This window comes from Maylandia zebra, linkage group LG7, assembly GCF_041146795.1.
Source record: "Maylandia zebra isolate NMK-2024a linkage group LG7, Mzebra_GT3a, whole genome shotgun sequence".
Classification (NCBI taxonomy): domain Eukaryota; kingdom Metazoa; phylum Chordata; class Actinopteri; order Cichliformes; family Cichlidae; genus Maylandia; species Maylandia zebra.
In genome coordinates this window covers 23,126,510-23,144,667 of record NC_135173.1, presented here as the reverse complement: position 1 = coordinate 23,144,667, position 18,158 = coordinate 23,126,510, and the positions used below count along the sequence as shown (strand labels likewise).

The following is an 18,158-nucleotide window of genomic DNA, read 5'->3' as shown; positions in this document are numbered from 1 at the left end:
CACACACACACACACACACAATAACTCCACCAGAGTGCCTGCTTCGGGTCACTTTTGCCGGTCCAAGCCCGGATAAAGGAGCAGGGTTGGAATTGTGACATTAAAAAAACAATAATTGCTAAAAGAAATTTAATTTGTAGTTCTAAATAAATTCTAAATGCATTTAAGACGTTTTTTACTGACTTTATGTCTCTTCCACGATGCTATTTCTCTCTCCAACAGCGTAGGTTAGAATTACATTAGCATGACCAATTATGCAAATTAGGCGATGACATCATTTTCGCTAAATGATGTCATCGCCTAATTTGCCTGTCCCATTTGGTTCTTTAGCCGTCAGAATTGTTGTCTGAAGACCAACAAGGATACCCAATGGATTTATTTTGCCAAATGGATCATCGTGGCATTGCCGTATTGGTCCATTTGATCGACCTTTGTTTTTATTATTTATTTTATTTTATTTTCAGCTGTTACAGACGGGACGGACATGAGTGAGGGATAGGAAAGGGAGAAAGAAAGAGGAAGGAAAAGAAAAACAGAAGGGGAGAGGGAAAGTGAGAAAGGGGGGAAAAAATAAATAAATAAATAAAATAAAATCTCCTGGATCACCAGTTGAGAGAGAAAGAATCGAAAACAAGCAAAAAAAAAAAAACAAAGTAACATACTAAACACAACACCATCGCATTAATCTAGCTAAGTGTAAACAGCAGTAAATACTAAATATTCAATGTTGTTGTGCAGCACGCAGGACAGACAGCGCACAATGTGCTTTGAAGTAGCAGCCAAGAAAGGTGTAATTTAAGTCTACGAATAGTGAACACGCGTGTGCACACCTGTGTGGATCAGCGCGCTTGTATTCAAATGGTTTCCACATGTAATGGTCTGCAAGAGGGTGTAGAGAGCCATAGCCCTGTCCCCCAGGGCATGAAGCAGGCATGGAGGAGATCCAGGCCCCAGACATCCAGAGTGCGAGAGCCCAAGGAGGACCACCGGAGGGGCATCCGTGCCACCTTCATGGGAAGGGCTAAGGATCCCCAGACGAGGCGTCACCCAGTAGCCACCGAGCAGAAGCTAGAGGGGCTGCACCGGCGTGCCCGCCGGCTCTGCCGGCAGCCAGCTGTGCCAGAGTGAACCGAGCCACAGGCCCAGAGGCCGGAGGGCTGAAATCGATTTCCAAATACGTCATCAACGTGTGACAGCGGGAGAGCGTAAGGTCATTGACCTCACCTGAGTTTTACTGCGGTTCAGGCTCCTAACGACACAAGGGCTGTATCCCAATTCAGGGTCTGCAGCTTTAAAGTGCGCAGCCTTAACGGTCCACAAGGGCCGCGTACTTAAAGGCCGGAAGTGAGAGGCTTGTGAAATGGGACAGTCTAGCCTCCGTCGCGCTGCCCTGGATGCCTAGCAACCATGATACTAACAGCTGGAAACGTTTCATACAGCTTTGTTTGACAGAAATGAAGGAGAAAATCTTTTGTTTGTTTGTTTGTACATGAGCTTTGATTTGATAAGTATCTGAGGCTGACTGTGAAATCATGATTATTGGGCTTCACACAGTCATTTAAGATTACCTAGTAAATAACAATTAGCTAATGTTGTTCATGAGACTAAAGTCATCTCACTTTGGTAATGTAAATATAATATGGCCAATATTAAAGTTATAATTTCAATCATTATTAGTTATTACAGCAGTGAATGAACTCTGTTTCAAATACTGAGCTTCAGTAAAGATTCAAGCTGCATTTATTTATATTATTTATATTTCCTGTCACCTTAAATCTTCACTCAAAGACAGGTTTCTTTGACACAGTATATATAACTGTGTTATATATATGAGAGACAAATATTGTTCTTTTAATATGTTGGCATTACTAAATTTGTCTCAGTGCTTAATTTAAATATCCATAAAATCATCACATTCTCTGTAAGATTAAGGTCAACTATTGAACGGCGTATATTTTAAAGTAAAGGCTTTAAAACCAAGTTAGTACAAACATCGCTAATGTCACATAACTTTGCCGACATTTGGCCAACAGTAATGTTTTAATGTTCTTCGTTATTAAACATTCGCACATAAATAAGTAACATAATATTCAGTTGTAACACTTCCAATTTCTCCAATCAGGGCTAAGTTTCAAATGATGTGACTCATCCTGTGCATGCCCAATTCAGTTCTGCTATCACATGTGAAAAATCACCACATTTTGTCAAACACAGACAATTTAACATGAAAAAAAGTAATTTGTATGCCAAAAAGTAAGTTTTTCTACTTTATTTCAATGTTTAATAGCATTATCTGCTTTGCAGTTAAACTCATCAAATTTAAATTATGTTATTTGTATGTCTATGGGGATATATTCTGTCTAGGTCTTTAGTGCTAATGTTTTAGCCGTTGGCTGTAATGTTAGCTAGTTCATGGCTATAGGAGTCTGGGTCAGTTGTAACAGCAACAGTCTGGGTTAGTTGTAACAATAATGCAGATGTTACAAGTTGCCACACTATTACTTTAACTTATATTAAACAAGTTGGGGCAACGACATCAGCAGAGAGAGGTTCACTGGTCACTTTTGTATATGCGGTTAATGCCATTGGCAACACAATTCCTCCACTGTTTGTGTTCCCCACACATACATTATGCAGACCACTGTGTCAGAGATGGACCAGTAGGAAGTACTGGTAGTGGAAATAAATCAGGATGGGTGCAAGAAACAGATTTCCTCATCTTTCTGAAGCACTTTGCAAACCACACCAAGGTAAGCCATGATAAAAAGTAATGGAATTGCCATGCTGGTGAACAACTACATTTTTTCAGCTTCATTGTTATGTTCAAAATTGGTGCAAGAGCTGTAGGTTATAATGCCCACTGAGCCAATGAGGCCAAACTCAAGGAAGACCAACCAAAATTAATGAAATATTCAGTTGCAGAAAATTCCATAATTTGTCTTTTTTGGGGGGTTGGAATATGTTCAAAAGCTAGATTTCTGCATTCTGTCACGCACACACAGCTACATAAATGGCTCTAAGTGCATTCATGTGTTGAATAAACAAAGATTACATGTTAATGTTTTGTTAGTACCCTTATTTCATTGTGTTACATTTCACCCCAGGATATGTTACAACTAACCCAGACTATGGGGTTAATTGTAACATTTCACTCTTTGTGTTTGAGGCCATACCATGCAATGGGTAATTGTGCTGCAGAGAAAATAGCTGCACTATTTAATAGCAGAGACATGTAAATACTTTGCATTACATTTTGAATCCACTACCTTAAACGAGCTCCAATTTACAGACAGAAATGTCAAAAATGTTACAACTATCCCCGGTCTCCCCTACTTTTAAAAGTTTACTCTTCGGTTGCCCGTCTTCCGCCGTTTTTTTCCCCGGCAAAATTATCCACACCCACCGCCGCGCTATGCATTCTGGGATATGTTGGGCCACGAAGTCTACACTGCCACGGCCTTAAAATTCAATGAAATGAAGGACACATTTGAGGACCGCATTTCGAGGAATGAGGAAGTCCGTGTGTGTACTCCAAGTGAGGTCCTCGTTGATGTGGACACCGAGGTATTTGAAGTTGGAGACTCTCTCCACAAGGGTTCCATAGATCTGAATTGGGGTGTGAGTTTTCTCACCTCTCTGTTTTCTGAAGTCAATCACCATCTCCTTTGTTTTACTGATGTTCATGGAGAGGTGATTTGCCACACACCACTTTGCTAGTCCATCCACCTCACTCTGGTAGGCCGTCTCGTCGTTCCCAGAGATGAGTCCCACCACCACTGTGTCGTCAGCAAACTTCACAATGGAATTAGTGGGGTGTCTGGCCGTGCAGTCCGCGGTGTAGAGGGAGTAGAGAAGGGGGCTCAGTACACATCCCTGGGGGGCCCCTATGTTCAATGAGAGTGTATGGGAGTACACATCCCCTATTCTCACTGACTGTGGTCTCGTGGTCAGGAAGCTATAAATCCACCTGCACAAAGATGTACTGAATCCCAGATCTTGGAGCTTACCCGAGAGGGTGTGGGGAACTATGGTGTTGAGTAAAGGCAGTAAAGGCAGACAGCGCCTCTATCACCTGAGGCGTCTAAAGAGGTTTAAGATCTCCAAGAATATACAGAGGAGATTCTACACTGGTGTCATTGAGAGCATCCTGTGCAACAACATCATGGTGTGGTACGGGAACTGCACAGTACAGCAACAGAAAGCCCTGCAGAGGGTTGTGTGCACAGCTGAACGCACTATGGGAACATCTCTACCAGCACTGCAGGACATCTATGCTGAAAGGTGCAGATCCAGGGCCATCAGGATCATTAGGGATTCTAGCCATCCCGCCCACAAACTGTTCAGGCCACTGAGGTCAGGGAAGCGCCTCTGTAGCCTGAAAACAAGAACAGAAAGGTTCAGGAGGAGTTTTTACCCACAAACTGTGAGACTCCTCAACCAAAACACAAACCGGACAACATGATGGACAATCTCACACACAGTACATAATTTGCACTTTACCTTTCTTCTCTGAACCTTATCCGTACCTTATTATATACATCTGTACTATGTAAATATGTATATTTTTATAGTCTTCTCATTCAACTCATTACAGTGCAATATCTTGCACGTCATGGATATATATTTATAAGCACAAACATATGGACTTTTACATTGTTTTTTTATATATTTTTTTTACTTTTAACTTTTGTTTCTTTTCCTTTTTTTCTTAGCTTATGTAAAATCCTTTTTAGCATGTTTGCACAGTCGGGGGGAGTACTTTTTTAGCCAGAAAAAACATTTCACTGTATGTTGTACCAGCTATAACTACATGTGACAAATAAATAAAGAATTGAATTGAATTGAATTGAGCAGCCTTTGAATTGGGACAGCCTTCGTCGTGTCGCTGTGACGTAATTGGCCTTAAAATGCGGCCTTTAAGGCTGCAGACGCAGAATTGGGATACAGCCATGGTAAGTTAATAAACTTATCTTGGCCTGTATAGAGGCCATCCTGCTACACATGAAACACATCAGAGTCATAATTGTTATTTTAGTCACGTGTTTGTTTATTATCCTTATTGTTTTATTGTTTTAAGCAACAACTTCAAGAGGAGAAAAAACATAAACATGAGGCAGAAAATGAGATTGAAAATATGAAGAAAGAATTGTTGGAAACTCAAAAAGTGTTGGAGGAAGAGAAAATTAAAATACAGGAAGCAAAGAAAGAAATGGAAGATACAAAGAGTTACACTCAAAACATGAAGAAGGAACTGATGAAAGTGCAAGAAGAACTTGCAGAAGACAAAATTGAGGTGAAGGCATTCAAGAAAGAAATGACCGGCTCTGCGGTGACCAGGAAAGACTGCAAAGACGCACTTAAAGAAATACGAAAGCACAAAAAGGAAGCTAAAGAGCTCCTCAAACAGAAAGTGAAACTGGCCAAACAGCAGCTGAAAGAAAAATTTAAAGATGCCGAGGAGCAGCTCAACAAAACCTTAAAAGAACTAAAGGCAAAAGAAAAGAAAGCCGAGGACAGGAGGGGATTCTGGAGCAGACTGCTGAGAAAGAACTGACCCAGCAGCATCAAGTTTGAGGAGATCAATAGTTTCTTCCTCCTTCCCCCTCTCTCCACCTTTCTTTCACCCCATCCTTCTTCTTGGGACGTTTGTTTGTTTTTTAAAAACTCTAATCTAAATACATGTACTGAAATACACAAATAAAATTGCCATAACTTGACCTCATGTTGCCTGCTTCTTTTCTTGTGTGTCTGTGGATGTAAAACAGTAACACACTTTCTGCTCTCTCTTTAATTGTAAATAAATGCAATATGTTTTCATTTTAAAATGAAGTGCAAAAAACTTCTGCTCTAAATCTTTTTTTTTAGCAGAAAGCTTTTTTTTTTTCCTGTTGTGGAAGTTTTCCATTTAAATAAAGCCTGCAGATGAGCGGTGAGCGGTAGCTAACATTCTTTAATCAAAACACACAAAGAACAGACAACCAAGCTTGATGAAGTCCCTGCATGACCGCGGGACAGACGGTCAGCAGAGTCTCCCTGAGCCTAGCATGGCTCTCAGTTAAATACCTTCTCCAGGAACAAAAGGCAGTACACAGCTGTTTCACACCTTAACACTAGAATTACTACCCTACTACTAGATTTACTAGCCCTGCGCAAATTTGCGTAAATTCCCCTGGCACTGCGTTGTCTTTACAGTCCCTGGCACAGCAGCTGCAGCAGCTTCAACAGCCTGCGTCTGTGCTAATATTTCCTTGTGCTACATGAATCGGCAACAAAGTTCCTGAGCTAGAAGACTCAGAAACAATCTTCTTTTGCCTGTCCACCCTGTACATGCCTTGTACAAAATGTAGGCATTCACCGCCGCCAGGTCCAGCATATTGTAGAAAACTGCTACTGACCACCTGCGTGTTGCTGCTCTTATGGAATACATCCGCACAAGTTGAGTAAGTTCATGCCAGACTTTACTCACTGTGCCCCATAACGGCGTTTTGCGCTGCAGCAGTCTGTGCGACAGTGACAGTGAAGTAAAGAAATTGTCTGTTGTGACGTTTCTCCCATCATCTAAAAACGGCTCCATCAGTTTCATGACCACGTTCTCTGCCAGCCTCTCTCCCTTCTGACGACTGGGGTCTTTTCCCAAGTAAGGAGATGCACTGCAGACATATTTGGTGTCCAAGTCCATGGCCATCCAGAACTTGATCCCAAATTTGTCTGGCTTGGTTGCGTTATACTGTGTGAATGGACAACGAACCTTGGTAGGGAACAGCTGTTCATCTATGGTCATGTGTTCTCCTGGAGTGAAACTCTTAGCACAGTTCTTGTTGAAGCGTGTCCAGATGTCGGAGATCGCCGCAAATTTATCTGTTTTCACCCGTTCTGCCCGCGTGTCCTTGTCATCAAATCGAAGGTGTTGCATAATTGAAATGAATCTATCTCGGGGCATTGTCTCTTTGATTACTGGCACCAGAAATCTTTCTGACCAGCAATCCACAATGGCACCAACAGGACACATGATTGCTCTTACAAACAGGATTGAAATGAATGCCATCAGTTCATGAACTGACAAATTCCAGTCCGGCTCTATTCTGTGGGCTTGATGGACCGTACACTCCCTGATGGTCTGCAGCATTCCCACGTCTAACAGGCAAAGGAAGCTTTGGAGCACACTTGTAATCTTACGCTGTCAGAAGATAGACAAATAGAGAATGGTAAATTTACATGGACCTCACTCTAAATGGGTTTATATAAATATCATGTGTAATATGGCAGTGACAAACCTTAGCAGACTCTGTGGGTCCAGCTTGTGCAGTGAAGCACGAGCGATTTGCTACTGCACTGGGCATTTCAATGTCCAATGCTTTTTCTTGAGAACTGAGACCTGACAATTTTTTTGTCTGATACCTGACAAATTTTTTCTTGAGACCTGACGATGTCCTAAAATGTACACCGTAGTGCTCACTTACATCTGGACGAGAATTTCCCTAAAATTTGAACAACATTACATCAAAAATGTTATTCTTTCAATACCCTCTATACCGCATATTTATATTTGGTGTCCACAGCTGTGAGTTGTTTTGGTAGAGAATTCATGTTCCCCTTAACTTAGTTTTTTTTCCCCAGAACCATCAATTATTCAATTATTTGTACTTTTTGCCAGTAAACTGGCCAGCATAGCTACATACATTCATTAACGAATTTGTACTTGCTGTTTCTTGTTTTGATTTCTATTATTATGTCTTATAGCTCATAAACGGCTTATAGCCACACTTTGTGTAAATATTTGAATATAGAATATATGAAAGTTTATCATTCTGAATTAAATGACCAAAAAAAACCTTTTTTTCCCCCTATTTTTTTGTGATGCCGTAGTACTTAATATACAGAGTGTATTAAAAAAGAATGGTCCAATTTCAAAGTATAATTGAAAGTGTTTTACAAACAATGGCATTACCTGCTTAGAATTATCAACCATTTTACAGGGAGTGCAGAATTATTAGGCAAATGAGTATTTTGTCCACATCATCCTCTTCATGCATGTTGTCTTACTTCAAGCTGTATCGAAAGCCTACTACCAATTAAGCATATTAGGTGATGTGCATCTCTGTAATGAGAAGGGGTGTGGTCTAATGACATCAACACCCTATATCAGGTGTGCATAATTATTAGGCAACGTCCTTTCCTTTGGCAAAATGGGTCAAAAGAAGGACTTGACAGACTCAGAAAAGTCAAAAATAGTGAGATATCTTGCAGAGGGATGCAGCAGTCTCAAAATTGCAAAGCTTCTGAAGCGTGATCATCGAACAATCAAACGTTTCATTCAAAATAGTCAACAGGGTCGCAAGAAGCGTGTGGAAAAACCAAGGCGCAAAATAACTGCCGATGAACCGAGAAAAGTCAAGCGTGCAGCTGCCAAGATGCCACTTTCCACCAGTTTGGCCATATTTCAGAGCTGCAACATCACTGGAGTGCCCAAAAGCACAAGGTGTGCAATACTCAGAGACATGGCCAAGGTAAGAAAGGCTGAAAGACGACCACCACTGAACAAGACACACAAGCTGAAACGTCAAGACTGGGCCAAGAAATATCTCAAGACTGGTTTTTCTAAGGTTTTATGGACTGATGAAATGAGAGTGAGTCTTGATGGGCCAGATGGATGGGCCCGTGGCTGGATTGGTAAAGGGCAGAGAGCTCCAGTCCGACTCAGACGCCAGTAAGGTGGAGGTGGAGTACTGGTTTGGGCTGGTATCATCAAAGATGAGCTTGTGGGGTCTTTTCGGGTTGAGGATGGAGTCAAGCTCAACTCCCAGTCCTACTGCCAGTTTCTGGAAGACACCTTCTTCAAGCAGTGGTACAGGAAGAAGTCTGCATCCTTCAAGAAAAACATGATTTTCATGCAGGACAATGCTCCATCACACGCGTCCAAGTACTCCACAGCGTGGCTGGCAAGAAAGGGTATAAAAGAAGAAAAACTAATGACATGGCCTCCTTGTTCACCTGATCTGAACCCCATTGAGAACCTGTGGTCCATCATCAAATGTGAGATTTACAAGGAGGGACAACAGTACACCTCTCTGAACAGTGTCTGGGAGGCTGTGGTTGCTGCTGCACACAATGTTGATGGTGAACAGATCAAAACACTGACAGAATCCATGGATGGCAGGCTTTTGAGTGTCCTTGCAAAGAAAGGTGGCTATATTGGTCGCTGATTTGTTTTTGTTTTGTTTTTGAATGTCAGAAATGTATATTTGTGAATGTGGAGATGTTATATTGGTGTCACTGGTAAAAATAAATAATTGAAATGGGTATATATTTGTTTTTTTGTTAAGTTGCCTAATAATTATGCACAGTAATAGTCACCTGCACACAGATATCCCCCTAAAATAGCTAAAACTAAAAACAAACTAAAAACTACTTCCAAAAACATTCAGCTTTGATATTAATGAGTTTTTTGGGTTCATTGAGAACATGGTTGTTGTTCAATAATAAAATTATTCCTCAAAAATACAACTTGCCTAATAATTCTGCACTCCCTGTATGCTCAGTCCTGGTTTTCAGTTAACTGGACATACATTTATTCCTCTGGCTGTGGTATGGGGCCTCTCTTCAAGTGTTCTTGGCTTCGCTAGATGTTTATTAGAAGTTAATTTTCTTAACCATAGAAATCATTCTGAGATCATCCACTTCCAGGTCTTTTGGTCTTGCTGAGCTGGGCAGCGCATTTATTCTTTTTAAGAAGGAACCAGACTCCATATCCTGAAGTTGTTTTTTTTTTTTCTATCTCTGTAACAGGTTTATTTTGTTTTTTTCAACCAAATGATGGCCTCCTCATAATTTCATACTGTATTTAGAGTGCCTCTGACATGATACCAAATACACGTTAAACACTTGAACTCTACTCCAGATCTTTTACCTGATTAATTCATCACAGAATGATCAGGGCCTCATCTGGTCAGAAAACTGCTGTCAGTCAATCATGCAATTAGTTTTGTGCCTCTGAAAATGGGGGACTGTGTATAAAAATGTCTCTAAAATAGTTAATCAGATAATAAGACCTTGCTTTACAGCTGAATTGCTTAATTGCTGGAACAAACTGTAGTGGTGCACAGAGACAAAATCACAACAACAACAACAAAAAAATCATAAAACATGTGTACAGAAACATACAGCAGATGACATACTGTATGTGGTCTCTCATAATTCAGTTAGATTTTAGTGACATTTTCAAAAAAGAAAAAGAATTAAAAAAAACACACAGGGACCACATTTAGATTTCATATATTTTAATTGATGATCACCAGGCTGTTCTGTAGTTCTAGTTTTACCAGTTAGATTTAAAGAGACAGAGAGATATTGAATATTGCGCTGCGGAAGAAACCATAAATTTAATACAATGCAAAAAATAAAAAATAAAAATAAGAGAGAGAGACAGAAAGAGAGAGAAAGAAAGAATCAAACAGAACTACCAGTACAGTGTCTTTTTTTACATGTTAATAGGGCAAGCAATAAAAGCACAGCCCAGTTTTATATTAGGTCAGTACCAGTTAAGACAATTAGCTTTTTTTTTCAAATATACTTCTTTAAAATAGCATTGTATTTTTTTCATTATAATTATTATTGTTATTATTATTTCAATGTTAAACAAGTACATTCAGGATATAACTAAATAAATCACATGCAGAAAGATTAGATGGACAGATGACACCATACGTTGATTGTGATCATTTTAATGCAGGAGATGAAATCGAACTGAAAGATGCACTTTTTTTTCTTTCCATATCTTATCAGCGTTTTGTGTAGCTTCAGCTGTTTTTGATCATCCCGTCACATAAAACTGCCTAAAATAAACAAGATTCGCTTCTTCGTTGTATCTTTCAGATTTGCTCTTTCCAGAGCGATATGTACAAATCTGTGTACAGCACACAAGTGTGCGTGTAGCATTTTATTGAGTTTATCAATTTTATTAATGGTGTTTTGAGTCTGCATGTGTTTCAAGTCATTTTCAGGAAAAGGAAAAAGTTGCAGCTGCAGTTAGTACTATGTTACTGTGTTACTGTTAATATGTTGCTTGTGGGATCTCAGTTTCTTTCTTGAACCTTCCTCTTTCTTTGGAACAGAACTGAGACTGCAGTATCTGCTCGCCTTCTGCACGCCGTTACATTTATTTCTGTCTAAGTTGGTGTGAATGTTTTTTTTGTATTTGCATTTTTTCTTTGTTTTTGTCTATTGTTTTTGATCCAGCAACATTCATATGGTAGTACCAACTCTACATTCAGAAAAATAGATCTCCTGTATAGTGCATTCAGCTTCTGTATAGCAATACAGTTCAGTATTGAGTGATTCACAGCGTTCTACTTAATGCCTCAGGAAAAAAATTTCAAGGCCGGGTATTTGGAATCTGCCAACTTAAAAACATTATTCAAAGACAGTACAACAAATCAGACCATCCATAAAATCTGATTCGCACATTTAATAAAAAGCTTCTTCCTGCTTTGATCCCAGCTCATACAGCATTGAAAGGAGAAGTGAAAAGGACTTTTTGCTTGCTTGATCGGTTCACAGACATTTAAACATGTCTTCAGGGGAGTCATTTTAAAACCTTCATGCTAGGCTGGATATGTACTTGTGCGTACGCAGATGTTTGATATACAACCTGCATCAAACTCAGAGATTCTCTGCAGGTGTGATTTGTTTTAAAAGAAAGGAAAAACACACAGAAGCCATGTCTGCCTCTGAAACAACACAAGCATGGGATGCATATCAAGGCTTGTACAGTGCATAATGGATGAGGGCTATGATGAAAAGAAAAGGAAAACAACATTCAGTGGCAGCTGTGTGAGTTCGCCATCTTTGATTTTAAAACTAAAGTAGAGCGGGCAGAACAGTGAGGCATTGGAAGATGAGGTATAAAGTAAGGAGTCTTATGAGCAGCAAGATATTGGCACTGGTCCCAGGCTAGCCCGAGGTGATGATGCGGTCTAGCCTTAGTTTCTTCCGTGTATTGAATCCAATTGAGGTAAAGGACTGACTAAAGTTTAGCTGTGAAAGCTTTTAATAGCAACATCCTGACAAAAAGGACTTTTTGGGAATCAAAACCAGCCATGCGTCCTCCATCCTGGCCCTCCTTTTTAGCTTTAAATCAGCCAACAAAAGAAACATAACAAAACAACAAAAAAAACATAAAATATTTCTTGATTTTATATCTCAAACAAAGAGCAAATTAACCTCTGAAAAGTAAATCGGAATTGGATTTGCTTTGCAGCACCAAATTTAAAGGTTAAATTGTGAATATCTTTTAAAAAACGTGCATATAAATTAGGAAATGAAACATGGCCCAATGTGAATATGAGCTGCTCTCGAGTCTGGCTGTAAACAAGCAGAAAGACCTTTCACAGTGAACTCACAGAAAACTCGCCTACAAAACCAAAACCATGCTGCAATTAAAAACAGCTACTCAGAGCGTACTGTATACTCAAGCACACAAAAAACTACTTCTAAAACATTCCTACAGTATATCTGTGACCATAACCCACATTCATGCTCATTCTCTCTCTCTCTCTCTCTCTCTATATATATATATATATATATATATATATATATATATATATATATATATATATATATATATATATATATATATATATATTACTGTGACTAACATCAGGCAATTGCTTCATGTTGATCTCGTCCCTCGCTATTAGCAAGCTCAGTCTGGAGGAACGTCCTGTACATAGTTTAATTTATATTATTGAAAACTTCCTCTCTGCTACTACACAAACTCTCTGTGCTTCGACTTCAAACAGCGCCCCATCCCCGCCTCAGAAAAGTGCATTGCTATTTGGTGCAACACGTTGCTCTCAGACATTCATATTGGTTAGAAAGTAGTATTTTGATATGAGGATTTAATGCTTGGCTTGAATTATACGGTTCCAAAGTTTGAGCAGTGGGAGAGTACTATATCGCAGTGCAATTTACAACTTTAGTGTATGAAGAGATTGGTCCTCAGTTTTAAAGTTTTCTACTTGGTTTCTTTCTTTCTTTTTTATGACTCTGCTTCAAAATGGCTGACATGTCCATAAAACATCCTCCGCTCTCTAAAGGCACGTGAAAGAAGCCTCCTGTAACATGTTTTTGTTGTGAAAAGTACCCCCCTCCTTAATAAATAGAAATACTGCAGTTCCCGCTGGCATATCGTTACCACTGAAGGGACGAGCAGGCAAGCTTTCGTTGCTACATTTGCCACAGGTCACTGCTTGCTGTTGTGTTTTTTTCTTTCCCATCCCTTTGTGATACTAACGGAGACGGTACATTGTAGCTAAACAGGAGGAAATGACAAGAATTAAACCCTCTCACTTAAAACGCTGCGTTCGCCTCAGGATCAAATCATCACAAAATATATAATTTATTCAACAGAAACTCTGTGTTGATATGAAACATTAATCTTATATGCATACTGGAGTACACAGAACCAACAAAGACTGTGATAAAGACTTAAAGAAGAACACCCAGCAGAGATGTGATTACTGTAGAAACGTCGTCCCTTTTGCCTGGCGCCTACTGAAATCACTTGAGCGCAGACAGCCAAACTGTGTAGTAGTCTATCCACACTATACTGCATTTCACACTTGAAAGGCCGGCTAAAGAAAGGTTTAACCCTACGCAGTTCTCTCCAGAAGAGTCCGAGCTAAAACACAAGCAACATGCACCAGCTAAGCTGTGAGAGCCAGAAGAAGAAAGAGTTTTCCAGGCACCTCCTAAAACTTCACCACAAATCACAAGAAGGAACTTTTTTGTTGTTTTGTTACATAACATCAATTTATGCCGTTATCGAGTTAATCAAAACACTACTGTAGCATGAGCTGAATTGCAAAGGATGCATTTTGCTGTGTACGCCGATGGAAAAGAAAGGTTCAGATTAAGAAACGAAAGCTTTTCTAGTCTTATAAAAACACTTTGCGTATGATCTTAAGAAATAATTGATCACGGATTCGTTTAGACACCATTTTGGAGATGATGAGAATTCCTAGTTCAGTAGTGTTTTGGCACTTGTTTTGACCACTTGGAGGTCTAACTTTGCAATGTAATTTGAGTCACCTTTGTAAGAGCTACACGTGACTAATCTTGATCTTTAACTGTGGCATTATTATTCCTTTGTGGGATAATGATCTATGTTTATCTGTCAGGTGTAAATATGTTTTTGAAAAGTATTTAAATTTGTTCCACAACTGCTAGCGCTTCTATAAGAAATGTGTAAGGGCAGACATTTAACTCACAGAAGAAAACAAATATAAAAAGTACGGTATTATTTGCGAGATAGCCCCACTATCACAAAGCATATACCCAGAATTTTGACTAACAGAATCTAGTGTATTGAGGACTGCAGCAAATGGGTCTGAGACTGGTACCATGAGAGAATGAGAAGCTTTGAAGAAGCAGAGTACTGTTCGCTCTCGCTCTAACGTCATGATGAGGAGGGAGGGGTTGTTGGCGGCGGGAAAAGCGGAGCGGTGCCCTCGAAGCTCAGAACTCGATCTTGCAGGCGGGGAAGGACTCATCCTGCATGACTACGGTGCTGCTGGAGGCCAGAACCATGATGTTCAGGTCCTGCTGCCTCTCGTGCGTCTGCTGATACCATTCCCGGGTCACCTCTGTGTCATGGGTCGGGATCAGAGTAACCTGACAGAGATATAACAAAAGGAAATGAGAGGCGAGCTGGCAGGAAGGGAGTAGGACAGATTGATTTGGAGAGGACTCTGGAGTCAGAATTTGTACAGGTCCAATGGCTAGTGTTTTAACTAACAGTACATAGTCTCCAAACCATTCTCCAGACAGATCTACCTGCCAGAGATGTCTTATATCATCAATGCTGTTCATACGTGCCACAGGGCCACTGACTGTATAAGACAGCGTCCAAACCGAAAGTACTACTATTGATCCACTCAGTTACGCTCTGCACTCTTCTATTTTTGACTGACTGAGCCTCTACCTCTAAAACAGTTCTTATAATTCAATTCAATTTTAGTGATATAGCGCCAAATCACAACAACAGTCACCTCAAGGCAGACTCTGAAATACAAAAAAGAACAACAGGAAACCCTTTTCTTAGAAATACAATAGACGTGATATAAATTTTATTAGCATATTAAAGATACTCCCTCTATATCACCCTTCTGCCTCTTATGGATGCATCATATATTGCTTAGAATTTGGATGAGAAAAGGTGTCCAAAAAATGGAGATTTGTACGTGGATAGTAATCTTCTGACAATTAACCAGTAATCTCAGATATATGAGTTTTGTCAAAAATATTTTCAAAAACATGCAATTAAAACATCTGATATCATCAAAATATAGGCAATGTGAGCTGCCATGATGCCATCTTGGGTACTCTATTCTTCACAATAAGAACAGCCTTGTTTGCTGCATAGTGGTGAATCCAGTACTGACATGTGTGACAGAATACAGATGAAAGGGAGCGGGGACGGGGACGCTTTAAAACCAAATACTTAATCTATTCAAACTAGAACGAAACTGTTAACATACAAACTGCTGATGAGGAATTATATTGCACCAGTGAACATTTCTAACACATGTGTCAAATGTTTGAGGGAAAAGCCACTCTCTTTCACTGTGTATGGGACTATCCTAAATTACAACTATGCTCGAAAGCAGTTGTTTAAATTTTATCAACTGTAAATTTAAAGATTCGCTATCAGGCAATAAATGTACATATTTGGTAAATAACCCAAAATTTTTACTGTCTTAATTAATTTTGGACTGCAGTAGAACAGGAGGCCAAAACTGGATTTACCAACAATACATGCATGAGTCAAAGAAATGGCACGGCACTCTGACGGAAAGACTGACTTAGATAACAAGAGGAAGAGCAGGAGACTTTAAAACACTGTGGAAAACTTTAGCTGAATTCCTTGGTCGTCAAGGTGCACAGTTATTTTTAAAGTGCTCTGTTGCCGAGTGTGTGTTTTCTTAAATATGTTTAGTTCATAAACCATGTGAGCCAAAAGCTCAGGCTTCAGATTGCTCTAAATGCTCAATAGCCTTAATAGGGTCATGTTGTGCACACCATAGACAGCGTATAAGGTGGACATGGCTATCATGACATCGCCAATCGGTTTCTTAAGTCCAGTGAGTTGGGAGGAGCAGCTAATCAGAAGAAAGTTGGCTTAAAAGGAAATGAGGTAAAACAGCTTTTTTTAGACAGTAGGTTAATTGAGGGGCTGCACCAATTAACCCCTGAATTTATCTCACACAATTAACTGTGTGAGATAAATAAGGTTTACTTTGAGCTGTGACTCACACAAAGCTACTCTTATAGGAATATAAGAAAGGAGTCGGAAATGAAAATAGCAAACGTTTAATTTTTTTATTACAATTTGATAATTGATAATGTGCTCACTTGAGCTATAGCTGTCTTTTCTTTAGAGACAAGAATGACGTTCTAGTTATATTTGCTGCTGTGGGCCACAAGGTCAAGTAAATGTACACATTAGGTGCTCTGCAGGATACAGTGAAGTCATCAGCCTTATTATGATTATTATCCTTTTAGCTCAGATGTCTACCAACTTCTTTAATAAGAAAGTGTTGATTCCATGATTGCCATGGTTTCCCAAAGTAATGAATCTATGCTGTGCACTTCATATATGTAATCCAGCGGTCCCCAACCTTTTTTGCGCCACAGACTGGTTTATGTCCGACAATATTTTCACGGGCCGGCCTTTAAGGTGTTGCGGGTAAATACAGCAAAATAAAACTAGTACCGGTACCAGAAAAAGAACATTTATTCATAACACATGGTAAAAGACCCAGGGAAACAGTTAATGATAAAAACGATTTAAAAAATAACGATAAAAACGATAAAAACCCTGAAAACCATAAATTTCACACCCGAGCCTCAACTCTTGCTGATGTAATCTATCCATATATTATAGAGTACATATATTATAGTCATAGAAAACGTGAGAAAATATCAAAAGAGAACAAGATGCTGAAGCTAAGGCAGCGAGGGGATAAATACCTGCAAATTGGAGCCCCACTGAGCTTTGCCTTCCAGCAGGGCATCCAGGACTCCACGGCTAGGCTCTCCACTGCTTGGGTCATTCCCACTCACAACGTAGTATGCAGCCCGCACTCTCTTGAAGAATTCCTGGTCCACATTCTTGGCACTGCAGTGGTTGGGCACATAGGCCAGGTCAACATAGACAGGTGGTCCAGGGGGGACAGTCGAACTGGATTTCTGGGCGTTATTACCTGGAAGTGATCAAGGATACAAAATAAGAATTCAAATATTAAAAATGACTTTCCTGAAAATGCACAAAGGAATAAGCGCTTTCATCAAGTGAGATAATTATCTAATTCATTCATATGACGAAATTATTTTTGTTTGGATTTTTAAATGTGATCCGATTGGGACCTGAACATTCTCCATTTTGTTTGAAGTGCTAATGTTATCACCACCTGAGGAGTTATCGCTTGAAGTGATTTTTCTTAGAAAAGCTTTGTAAGTAATGAGTTCTATTGTTATACAATCAACCTTGATGTCACTGTTTTGTGTGCAACAGCCATAGACTTAAAATTCAAGACAAACATAGCCAATAATTTTTCAGCTGTGAAGCCTCAATTTGAGCATTTTTGCCTTTGTCACTTTGGCTTTTTGAAAGCAGATGCTACAGGTCTGACGAAGCTTGCCCTGCTTAATCATTCTTTTTACTCTGATGAAGGCATACAAAATGAAAAATATGAACATCATGTTTCATGGACCCCTTCTGGCCATTATAAATAATACAGGTTAAAGGAACCTTTTCACTGGCATCACTTTTCAGACCCAGAAGCTATTTCCATCAAACAGTAATACAGCAGGTAAATAAGTATTAAAAAAATCATAAATTTTCTAAGAAAAGAGGTGCAGAAAGGCATGGAAAGTCACGACACCTACTGAAATCTATCAGTAATTAGATAATGAGCTCTCTCAAGACCTTAACCTTATTGAAGAGTTGTCCAAGAGCCAAGGAGTACTTGTGGAGCGTTACAGAAAGACCTGGAATCAGCAGGTACAATTGTTTCAAAGAAAACAATAAGTAATGTATTCAACCGCCATGGCCTGTATCATGGCAATGGAGTCACACAAGACTCCATTGCTGAAGAAAT

General features: G+C 39.5%; 1 protein-coding gene across 1 annotated transcript in view; it reads right to left on the bottom strand.

The window, feature by feature from the left end:
• Positions 1-13,043: 13,043 nt before the first annotated feature.
• The window catches only part of map1ab (microtubule-associated protein 1Ab), a 96,412-nt gene continuing 91,297 nt past the window's right edge, over positions 13,044-18,158 (bottom strand). The window contains exons 6-7 of the mRNA XM_004564543.5: positions 17,029-17,261; positions 13,044-14,670 (exon numbers count right to left, since the gene is read on the bottom strand). Coding sequence (XP_004564600.3) covers positions 14,515-14,670; positions 17,029-17,261 — 389 coding nt within the window. The 3' untranslated portion in view covers positions 13,044-14,514. The remainder of the gene's footprint in view (positions 14,671-17,028; positions 17,262-18,158) is intronic.